This window comes from Ananas comosus, unplaced genomic scaffold (genome assembly GCF_001540865.1).
Source record: "Ananas comosus cultivar F153 unplaced genomic scaffold, ASM154086v1, whole genome shotgun sequence".
NCBI lineage: Eukaryota > Viridiplantae > Streptophyta > Magnoliopsida > Poales > Bromeliaceae > Ananas > Ananas comosus.
Genome location: NW_017893484.1, coordinates 46,196 through 58,860, shown reverse-complemented (window position 1 = coordinate 58,860; position 12,665 = coordinate 46,196). Strand labels below are relative to the sequence as shown.

General features: G+C 39.5%; 1 protein-coding gene across 1 annotated transcript; it reads left to right on the top strand.

Moving 5' to 3' along the window:
* The first annotated feature begins 3,859 nt into the window (after positions 1-3,859).
* On the top strand, positions 3,860-9,994 carry LOC109706145 (LEAF RUST 10 DISEASE-RESISTANCE LOCUS RECEPTOR-LIKE PROTEIN KINASE-like 2.4). Its single transcript, XM_020226947.1, has 3 exons — positions 3,860-4,840; positions 5,999-6,034; positions 8,863-9,994. The coding sequence occupies exons 1-3, from the start codon at positions 4,063-4,065 to the stop codon at positions 9,918-9,920; spliced, it is 1,872 nt and encodes a 623-aa protein (XP_020082536.1). The 5' UTR covers positions 3,860-4,062; the 3' UTR covers positions 9,921-9,994.
* The last annotated feature ends 2,671 nt before the right edge of the window (positions 9,995-12,665 follow it).

The following is a 12,665-nucleotide window of genomic DNA, read 5'->3' as shown; positions in this document are numbered from 1 at the left end:
TGCCGACAGTAGCCACGACGAACAAAGTTGCATAAAAGCCCTTCCGAATACCCGAAATCGCATTATTTCATGCGATTTCGGTGCTTTTATGGTCCGTCTGCACAAACCAGAAGTGAATCAGCGAAGCTGAGACACCCGCTGATAGGTCTCGGCGTGCCGGAAGCCGTGCTCACCTTTCGGAGCAATTCCGGCCACTGTGGGATGCGCACGAGCGACACGAAGTTCAACTAAACAGCGCGCACTGAAACTAAAACGCATCTAATTAACTCATCCGGAGCTCGCTGACCCTAAATGAGGTGAGCATTGTGATCAGGACTGACTGACGATCACCGTGCTCACCTCCGGGGGCATCGGAACAGCCCCGAGTCGCAGGAATAGTGATCTAAACAAGGAACTAGTGCGCAGACAGGCTGAAAATAGCTTACCGGACAAGGTGGAGCTAGGGCACGGCCGGTGGCTGTCGGACGGCGTGACTCCGGCACAGGGGAAGGGCTTGCAAGATGGATCCACGGGTCGGCGGAGGACCTGCTGCCGGCGGCGGGAGGCGTGCGGTTGCGCGGCGGCACGGGTCAGTGAGTTTAATTTGCAATTCCACTTAGCCAACACGCCTGTCCCGGTTTCAAGGTTTCCGCGGCGCCGGCGCGGCCGGGAGGACGGTCGGGTCGGCGGCGACGAACCCCGGCGGCCGGAGGCGAGGGGAGGTGGTGCTTCCCACCATAGGCGGGTGGCGACGCGCGAGAGCCTACGAAGGCTCGCCTCGCGCCGCATGGCGTCTGGCGGCTACAGGAGCTCGGGCGGCGGCCGGCGGTGGGTGGCAGGCGTATGGCCGGGACTGCGCGCCGGAGGTAGCCGGCGGTGAGAAATGGCGGCGCGCCGAATCTGGAAGTGGCGGCGGCGCGCGGGCCTCGAGCCACCCGTGCTCGGCTGAGGCGACCGTGGTGCCGCCAGGAAGCAGAGGCGGCAGCGGCATGCGCACCTCGGCGGAGCGGCAGGGACGGCGGGGATGACGACGCGGGTGAAGGCGGCCATAGAAGTCCAAAGCGACGGTGTGGCCCTGGAGGCGTGGGACCTTAGGCTCGGCCAATCTAGGTCTAGCTCGGCGCGCAGGGCGTTCCAGCCGCGACGGCGGGCGTAGGGACGGCGCGGCCGGGCACCGCTGGCTGACGCGGGAGTCAGGGGCCGCTGCAGAGGTGGTGCCCTGACCGTGACGACACTCTGGCGTTGCTTCGGATAGAAATGGAGGAGGTTGAGGGATTGGTTGAGAGAGAAGGATGGAGGAGGTGGCCGGGTTCTAGTTTTCCGGCGACCGGGGAACCTGCCGGCGGCCGGGGTGCGAGCATGGCTAGGGCAGGACTATCTGAGGTCGGCTAGGGTTAGTTGAGGGAACTAGGTCGGCTAAATCTAGGGTTTCATGCATGGAAACCCTAGATGCACCTTATATACATAGTGTACAATTGCAGATAGCTCCCCCGAAGTTATATATTTCTAACCCAGTGCTTTACAGTAGGTAAATATTGCACATACGCACCTCCACATTCAATCTCAAGCGATTTGGTACATAAAATACGATGACTTTTGCGAAGTTTCCGATTTGCCACCTTCGACCCCTTAGCGAACATTTCGCGTTTCCCGAAAATCCGTCCATCGGATTTTCGATCCGACAGCGCCATCGCGTTCAGCACGACGGAGACAACAAAGCTGCGATTTCGCTTCACCTCGATCAACCACGGATTCACGACACAATCCACTCTTCTTTCCAACATAAGAAAATAACACGTAAATACATATAAAACATGTATTTTTGGATTTTCTCGAAATCCGTGCATCAAACTCAAAATCCAACAGCGCCAATGGTTCCAGAATAGCTGAACCGGTCGAAACGAGCTATTGGATCGCTATGAACGGAGTCCGATACGCGTAGAAAGCCAACTCTACTCCGTGGCTTCACCGAAAAATCGGAGTTACTATTTACTTAAGTGAAAACTAATAATCGCGTAACTTCTCTGTTTTAGCTCATTTTCTCCTGAAACTTGACGAGTGCTTATGTAATTAAATTACACACATAAACATCATCAACAGAGAGTTTAGTTGTACTGTAAAAATCTCAATCCTTACAGAGAGAAGCTCTAAAGTCTAAGTTAGAGTTTCTATCCGACGAAGACGTAAAATTTCATTTCAAATTCTTGCAGCAGTAGAGGTTCAAAATTTTCATTTATAGTAAAAATAAGCGTTTTCGAAAAACAAGAAATTGGAGGGAAGCTGAATGGACATTTATTCCAGGTAATGAGTCCTAACAGTAGTCTACTTCATAGTTAGTTAATTCGGATTCAGCAAAAATTCGGTACGGGTATAATTCGGATAAAATTCATCTTTTAATTTTTAAATTCGTTAAAAAATACGGCTAAAAAACGGATTTGGTAATTATTCGGATACGTGATTTATACGGATATTATACATTCACCAATTAAAAATTCGGAATCAAAAATTCGGCTATATAATAAATATATAATAATTAATATACTATATATATTATTATTATAATTTTTATATATAGATTAAATATATTCATATATTAATAATAAACCTTATTAATAATACATAAAATTTATATATTTAAAAATATTAATAAATAATTACAAATTTATAAACAAAATATTATATAAATATTTCTATATAAAAATAAAATAATATATATAATAAATGAATATATATTTATAAATAAAATTTTTTATATACACACACATACACGAAAGGGAGGTCCACTGTGGACCTCCCCCTCGTGCGGTCCATGAGGAGTGCGCATCTATTTCTCCCAAAAGTCTGAATGCTTTTACTGTTCATCTTCTTCTTTTCTGCGGACAACCTCTGGCGAGGAGATGGGATCCGCCGCCGCGGCCCTTGCTCCCGCCGCCGGCGAGGGCTGCGGAGGACGACGACGACGCGAGCGGCGACGACGCGAGCGGCGGTGATGAGAGCGGCGGTGATGAGAGCGGCGACGACGCAAGTGGCGACGAGATCGGCGACGAATCGACCCTCGGCTGCCAGTCGCTGCTATAAAAATAAAATAATATATATAATAAATGAATATATATTTATAAATAAAATTTTTTATATACACACAACACGAGAGGGAGGTCCACTGTGGACCTCCCCCTCGTGCGGTCCACGAGGAGCGCGCATCTATTTCTCCCAAAAGTCTGAATGCTTTTACTGTTCATCTTTTTCTTTTCTGCGGACAACCTCTGGCGAGGAGATGGGATCCGCCGCCGCGGCCCTTGCTCCCGCCGCCGGCGAGGGCTGCGGAGGACGACGACGACGCGAGCGGCGACGACGCGAGCGGCGGTGATGAGAGCGGCGACGACGCAAGCGGCGACGAGATCGGCGACGAATCGACCCTCGGCTGCCCGTCGCTGTCGCCGATTTTTTGGGCGAATTATTCGCGAATCGCGAATAATTCGCGAATAATCATTTTTGATGAAAAAATCGTGTTTTTTTTTCGTATTTTTTGAAAAAATACGAAAATCGACGTTTAATTCGTATGTTACAAAATACGCGAATAATTCGCGTATTAAACACGAATTAACTAACTAAGGTCTACTTCCTGCATAGCCAACCTTGTAATAAGCAAAAGAGACGACAGATTGTAGAAATTCCTCACCTAAACAGAGGATACGGACACCCTCCTCACTAGCTAAAGTTCAATAGGAGCCACCCAAACAAGCCTTTCTTTTGACTAAAATACCAATAAAGATGTTCCCCATCTACTCCTCTCTCTTTCCTCCCTGTTGACCATTTCTAATCAAGGCAACATCATCACACCTTGCAAAATTGAAAGAAAGCATAGTTTATTCCAACTCCTACCTTCCACATGGAACTTCCACACATTTGAAAATCAACCCCTTCTTTTGACCATCACCATTATTCAGATCATCAAATGAAACCACACCACTCATATCCATCTCACAAACCCTCTCTCCTCCTCTCTCTCTCTCTATCTCTCTCTCTCTTTCTCTCTCCAAAAAATAACCTGCTGCATCCTTTTGAGTAGCAGCAGAACCAATTATGCACCCTGCAGAAACTCTTCCGCTGCTTCCCTTCGTCCTTCTCCTGCTTCTAGCATGCATACTCCCTTCTCTATCCGACGCGGAGAACTACTACCGATACACCGATTGCGCTCCGAAGAACTACACTTGCAGGACGATGAATTTCACCGTTGGCTACCCGTTTCAGATCGGTACCGACCGACCAGACTACTGTCGATATCCGGGGTACTACCTCACTTGCACCGATGACGTCCTTCTGATCAACATCGACGATGGAATGAAGCCCTTCCAAGTGAAGAACATCGACTACGGGAACCACCTCCTCACGCTCGTCGACCCGAATTTTGCTGCCACAACATGCCCTCTACCAAACTATAACTTCACCATCAACACCACCATCTTTGATTACAACGACCGCAATACGATGATGATCATATACAACTGCAGTACTCCGCAAACTTCCTTGCCTGCAGCCAGCATATATTCAATCCCATGTGCGGAGGAAATGTCCGGGCAATACTATTATTATCGACTAAACGACGAGGATAGTGCGTTTGGGAACTGCGTTACGGTGTCGCCAGTTTTTGTGCAGATATCGGCGGCAAATCTGTTTATTCATGGAAATTTGAGCTTCGAAGACGTGATGAACGAGGGTTTCATGCTGCGGTGGACGGCGGGGAAGGGGTGGTGCAGTGACTGCGTAAGCTCTGGCGGGAACTGCGGGTATAACACGGTCGCGCGGGACCAGCAAACCTGCTACTGCCCTAACGGAACCGCTATCAGAAATTGCACCACAGGTACATGCCCTACCATGCGATTTGGTGTTGTTTGACTAAGTACTAATTGCTTGAATACTGCTTTGATGAGCAGTACCGAGCTAAAATATCAGGGCTTTCAAATATTTTTCAAAAGCCATGATATACTAAATGTAGCAGCAACTGAGAGTAGAAGTAAAAGTAAATCCAAATAGGCACAGATTCCGTTCAAGAGTCTTGGTTACAAAATGTTCTTTGCCGCTCAGGTGAAAGTAAAAATTCGGGTCTTAAGGAGTTACAGAAAACTAATGAATGAGATCATGGGGCTATTCTCTGTTTTAGATACAGGGGAGAATGAATCAAGGTTTATATATAGTTGCTCTAGTTAGCACATATTTTTGCATAATTTTCTATCAGGTTGATCTTTTCATTCCATTAACAATATATTAGAGTCAGTCCCAATCCATCCTACTTCACCGCTATTTAACGCGTTTGTTAGTCGCAACTTCTGCCATTCATCTCCAATCAACCGTAGCGGGCAAATTAAAGTTTACTCTTTTTTCTTTTTCTTTTTTTTCTTTTCTTTTGAAGGAGCTTAATAGGGGGCAATACTTGACATAGTATTATTGCACGTACGTAATTAATGAAAGACCCTTTGGATTTTGAGAAATATGAACCTCTTATCTAAAAATTCAATATTTCAAAATGTTAACCATTTATATTTATACATACATATACATTATTTCTCATAAATTTTTGTCACATGATAGCATCATAGTCTCTTCTTCTTAAAATTTCTACTCTCCAATCATTGCGACCGCTCATCTTCCTCATAACGTCTGCCTCTTCGACTTTCCATCTCATTAATTTCTTCTCTGTAATGTCTGCCTCTTCAGCTTTCCGTCTAATTAATTCCTTCCCCGTAACATATGCCTCTTCGGCTTTCGGCCTTATTAATTCCTCGTTTGTAAGGTCGCTGCTTCGACTTTCCGTCTCATTAGTTTTTATTTTTTAAGAGGCGTTGCCTGAGAAGCCCGTGGACACCACATACGGCATCCTTGACAACAACCTCGCCAATAGTTTATAAAATTAGAATTATGAATACATATTTATTGAGTTACTCATTATCATTTCACTTTCTTTCTTTTTATTGCTACTGTAGTAATTAACCAGGGTGAATTATACCGTGTTGTGATGCAGGTACTGTCGACAGTTCCAAGATGCGGAAAAGAATAGGTAAAAACTCCCACATTTTTTATGAATTTTTTCAATCAAAAGATGTAGCGTTTACATATTTATTCTATAATAGATAGGATATTTTGTTTTAAAGAATTTTCAATCAAATGATTCTCATCCTCAAAAATAAAAATGCTTTCTTTTGCTTCCAGACATCAAGCAAAGAATTATTTTAAAGGGATAATTGCCTATGTACCCTCATACGTTTGAAAATATCTGATTTATCATTACTTCTTTTTTTAAAAAAAATACCCCTCATATGTTCCACCGTTATTGCAAAATACCCCTGTAGTTATCTCCTGTTAAGTTAATTTATCATAGTTAAAAAAAAAATTAAAATACTAATTTTACCTTTAACTTAAGAGCAAATAAGAAATGTTGGTGACGGTAGAAAGGTATATTGGAAAAGACCAAAAGTTAAAATACTTTTTGTGCCCCTAACTTTAAGGGCAATTAAGAAAGGACAGTGATGGTGGAAAGGTATATTTGAAAGGGCAAAATAGTAATTTTAAAAAGATAACAGAATTAATTAACAGATTTTAACTCTAGGGGTATATTAGAAATAGTTTGGAAGGTAGAAAGGGTATTTTCAATATTAGCCTTCTAAAAGAGGTAAATCGAAAAGTCGAGAACTTTTCAGAGATATATAAGCAATTGCCCCTATTTTAAAGGCCTTCCTTTCTTTTTGTCAATTAAGTCACCGACCTTCAGAAATTTTTTTAGGTAAAACTTCAAAAACGCCCCCTGCAGTTTCGCACTTTCTTACTTTAGTATCATGTGGTTTAAAATGTATCAATTTGCCCCCTGTGGTTTCGTTTTTCTCTTTTTATTATCAATTCCATTATTTTTTTCTTAAAATTAGTGACAAAGTTAAAATTAAAGAGTACTAAAGTGAATATTCGATAAATCTAAATGGGTATTTGAAGTTTTTTGTATATAATTTAACGAAATATTAACGAAAAAGTTATCGAAAAGATAAAAATGAAACCACAGGGAGGCAAATTGATACACTTTAAACCATAGAATACTAAAGTGAGAAAGTACGAAACCACAGGGGGTTTTTAAAGTTTTTCCTTTTTTTTAATTGGGTCCAAACAATCAATACTTCGATTATAACTTGCAGAAGTGACACATGGGCGCTGACTTGGCATTTACATAATGCTAAGTTGGTCTAATTTTTGAGTTAATAACACAATTGGTCCTCAACCTTTTTCCGATTTTTCAATTTGATCGCTAATCTTTTTTTGTTAATTAAATAAATTATGCTTTCTATTTGATTTTTATACTTATTTAGGTAAAATGTTTGACAAATTTAATAATTCTATTAGTTTAACAATTAATTGATTTGGTTTTATTTGCCAAGAAATAATTGAAACCATTAGATTCAATCTCCACAACTTCTTGCTAAAATCTATTTGTTTATTTATCATTTTAAATTTAAAATCCCAAAAGGTCGAGAGGTCTCATTAAAAACCAAAAAAAAAAAAATCTTACACCTCCTTATCCGAGGTTCCATACTTGGTCTTTATCCTGCTTTTTTTTTTTTTTAATATTGAAAATTCAAAGAGTTTCGAAACCCTACGACGAAGGGTGTAAGATTTATAGCTTCTTTTGGATGTACAAATAGTATTTCCCATAAAACCCTAGGAAAGAGAGTTTCAATTGCACTATTATATTTGTTTGCAAATAGTGAGAAAATGGCCTCTATACCAAAAGAAAATGTTTTCTTCTTGTACGCTTGTACAAGATGAGAGCATCTAATTTAATAGTATCACATAAGTAAAGTTTCCAAATTGAAATCTCTTTTGTTTGATTTAATTTACAAACATCAAAATGGCCACTTTAAATTTTCGAAACTCAACATGTTAAGGCATTAAACAATCCTATAATTAACAATGTGCAAAGGTTTGTTGTTTGATGCATGAGAAATGTCTACAAAATTTATGATTTTTATACATGGAAATTTTTTATGTTATGAAAATCTAACAAATCAAACTATAGTTGAAGAGCCCCTTAATAAAATTTTTGTTATGATCTATTAGTGATTCAATGCAATTGGTATAAGCAATAATGTCTGTTGGCTAAGATGCCATATAATTGCTATATCAATATTATAGTGGTGCCTAGTAACATGGCAATGGCTATTAATTATAGAATGTTAGGTTCACATCAACATTTTACAAATATAGCTGTTGATAGAAGTTAATTAGTAGTTTAAAAATTTTGAGTTGGAAATCAAAATAATTAAAATTTGAGGACTAAAGAATCACTCATCTTACAATTCAGCTGGGAATACAATTTAGCCAATATAAAGCTAACCTAATTAAAGAGGAAAAATCTAAGATAAGTGACCCATTATTAATTTTTCTATGTATTATAAACTTATTATAACTTAAAAATAATCATTTTAAATTATTGTTGCATGACAATAATTAAATCACCTATAAATTGTCATATGTAAATTTCCTATGTAGGACTCTTTAATCTGTTATATCATTTACAAATTTAAACATATATGTGACTAAATTTATATATAGGGATGTAACTTATGAAAGGAATTTGTTGATTATGACATCTCAAAACCTAATATGGAGGTTTTTAATATTAATTTAAATTATATTCCATACTTTTTGATAAATAGTTTGAGAAAAATAGAATCTTTAAGATGAAATACAAGTACTATAATATCTATATTATACAATTATTTATTATTGTTACATTCTAGTTCCAATTATATCATCTTTTAGTTCATACTCTTAAACAAAAAAAAGTTATAATTATTGATGTAATCAATTCTTTTAATGAATGTTCCTCTATTATCTATGCAGAAGTATTCATTGGAATCGGAAGTGGTCTATTCGTATGCCTTTGCCTTATTGTTTTTGTCCTAAAGTGCAAGAAGTCTCGTGACATTCTATTCTGTTGGAAGAAGAAATCAAAGACTTCATTATGTGTTGAATCATTCATACAGAAATATGGATCCTTAAACACGAAATGGTATAAATATTCAGAAGTAAAGAGAATGACCAAATCCTTCACTGACAAGTTAGGAAAGGGTGGTTACGGGACTGTTTATAAAGGAAGTCTTCCTAATGGCCATCCAGTAGCTGTGAAGATGCTAACAGAATCCAAAGGAAATGGGGAAGAATTTATCAATGAAGTTGCCAGTATTAGTAGAACATCCCATGTCAACATTGTTAGACTATTAGGGTTTTGTTTAGACGGATCAAAGCGAGCTCTTATTTATGACTTTATGCCTAATGGATCACTAGAGAGATTTAATTTTACCGACAGGTCTCAAATAGAATCTACACTTGGCTGGAATAAGTTATTTGAGATTGTCGTTGGCGTTGCTCGAGGACTAGAGTATTTGCATCGTGGATGCAACACCCGTATAGTGCATTTTGATATCAAGCCTCATAATATTTTATTGGATCAAGATTTTTGTCCTAAGATTTCTGATTTTGGATTAGCAAAATTATGCACTTCAAAAGAGAGCATTATCTCGCTGATAGGTGCAAGAGGGACAATTGGGTATATCGCACCAGAAGTCTTTTCTAGGAACTTTGGAGTTGTCTCAAGTAAATCTGATGTTTATAGCTATGGTATGATGGTACTTGAAATGGTTGGAGGAAGAAAAAATCTTGATGTTACCACAACAAGTAGCAGCGAAACTTATTTTCCTCACTACCTTTATAAAAATATTAATCAGTACTGTGTAGAAGCTTGTGGTGACAATGGCGAGGCTATAGAGATAGTTAGAAAGATGATTCTAGTTGCATTATGGTGTATTCAAACAATGCCTGATGATCGTCCTTCAATGAGTAGGGTGGTAAATATGTTGGAAGGTGACATCAGTGATCTACAACTACCGCCTAAGCCATAAGTAGTTTGTAATAAATAAATATTTGTAACTAAACATTCCACTATCTTGAAAACAAGCATTTTATTTTTGTTAAATGTCTCGCTAAAATGGAATATAGCTAAAAATAGTACTAAAAAAGAATGGACTCCAATTTATCTTTTAACTAAAGTCATGTTCTTTTGTTTATATTTGTTCTAAAACTTCAAAATTGAGAAGTTTGTGCTAACTACTGATGTGGCCAATTTTACGTTACAATTCATGAGAAGTTTGGCCTAACCAAGTTGGGCCAAAAGTCTCATTGAATTCGGCAAATTTTACAAATATATAGCTGGAAAAATTCTTTAAAATGGTAACTTTTAACACAGGTGTCCATTTTCGACATGTAGTTATATTTCGAAAATAACTTTTTGAGATCTACGAGCAGAACAATATAGTGGTTTGGCCCTATATGGGACCCAAATTCAATTGTTTAGGTCTCTGAGTTTGTACTTTTAGGTTATTCTATTTTGAGTTACATTGTTGAGTCGATTATGGTTATTTCTGGTCAGATTAGGTTTAGAGATGTTGTAGATTCTATTTTATTTTTTTAGTAGCATTTGGATATTACTTGCATATATATTGTGTTTGGTTATTAAAAGGAGTTTGGAGTTTTGGTCGATAATATTTTCCTCTCTTTGAAGAATTGCCTTCTTTGTGTATCTCTTTTTTTGTCCTTATGCTTGTTTCCTCTCAATGCGACTTTAGGGCTATGTCACTTCGTATCAGAGTGAGCTCAATCCTAGGTGACGACCTTGATTCAGAGTCTATTGGCTTTGAGAACCCTTCCATGATGACACTCCATAGGGAGAGGTGTCTGTGCATGGTCACGGTCTGCGGTAATGCTGTGGACCGCATTACTTTACATAGATCGGTTGTTCGATCCTAGTATCAAAGTAGAGCTTCCGAAATATTTGGGAGGTCTGTAGGCGAAGGACTTTATCGACTAATTAACAAGGACATGAGCGAGGCGCATTTTAGAATATAAAAGATATGCCCGTAGATAAGAAAATGAAGTTCCTTGCCCTAAAACTCCACAGTTGGGCTTCTGCATGGTAGGAGTTGTTATTATCCCGCGGGGCCCCTTTTGCAAAGACATTTTATATTAAAAGTAGCATTTAGCGGAAACATGTAGGATTTTTTTTTTCTTTTTTGAAATAAGAAGCATACCTGATGTATGCAAATCCACCATATGGATAGTGTCTCCTCTGCATAAGTGGACATAGTCTTCTCTATATATGTGCGGCGTGTCAGTCCCCGAGCCATAATGGAAGCCTAATCTGGGCACGTACACAGACCTGTTGCGTGCACAAGGACGCCCTCATCCACGCGAAGTGTCATCCCATGGGGTGTAGTTCAACTCAGGATTGCCAACTGATTCGCCACATAAACAGAAAGCCCTTTGTACATGAAGCGATAGAACTACCTGTAAAGTATACAAGAGCTATTATAAGCGAGTAACAGAGCTGAGAAGAAACTGCTAAACTAAAAGATAGTCCGCTGTACAAACATAAGGTCCAAAGAGTACAACATCACATGTCACAACTCTGAAATATAAAATATATACATATTTATGTACAAAAACTATAATCCAAAAGCTGTCACAAAAGAGTACTCCACTATCACGACCCGTCGAAGTAGGTAGAGATCTAACTCACGACTTCCCTACCTTGATCAATGGCAGCAACGAGAATAGAGGGCTCTGCAAGAAAAAAGGGTAACAACGGGCGTGAGAACTGTTGTAAACAAGTAGTCCTCAGTGGGTGCTATCACCGACGCCGACGGCCTATCCACTAAGTCTATGAAAACTGAAAAGTAAAGTTGGATAAGTAAAGAAGCATAAGTAGTAAAGTTGAAAAGAAATCTACAGCTACAATGTCATGACACTACTAAAGCTCAAGTCATACTATCACTATAATATATGCATCAACTATCTATCGAGAAGACACGATTAACTCAATCCAAAGGATTGCCACAAGGCCGGGCAAGCTTATGCCAACCTACTACCATGCGCCACCCTTTGGTGTGGCAAGACAAGGTAGGTTGCCTAAGAAGGGTTGCTGCAACATTAACGCACTAAAGGCCAAACTCTGGAGCAGCACTCGACCGGTGCAAACCCGCCGAGGAATCTGCATACTCAATCGAGCTCAAATCTGGCTCACGCGGGCTATAGTCATTGCAAATAATCAATCAGATCTCAAAGCTGTGACTCACGTGCCAATGGCACAATTCGATACAAAATCAAAGATCTAGGACCACCGTCAATTCGGATGGTACCTGACTATGAGACGCAACCTAAACTAGACTGTAAAATCCATTTGGCTCCTCAGTACGAGTGTAAATCCAACTTACACTAATCTGACTACTCACAAGCCACTAAGAAGAATGAGAAAACAGTAAAAATAGCTAACAAAGTTAATTCCTAACAAAAGCAATTCACTTGCATATAGTGCAAAATTTCTCCAAGTCAAGTCTAGATTCAACAACTAAAATTTATCTATAAATAGGTTAAAAATGCTTCAAATTCAAATTTCATTATTACACATGCAAATATAAAGATTTGAGCTAAACAATCTATGATGAACAAGGAATACACATGATGAAATTACAATTAGACTTAAAATAGGTTTCTCGACGAATTCGATAAAAATAAGCCCACCTGCAGTGCTAATGTGACCATGGATCAAATTGAAACTCCACGAACATCTTCCCTCAGTGCCAATTAAAAGG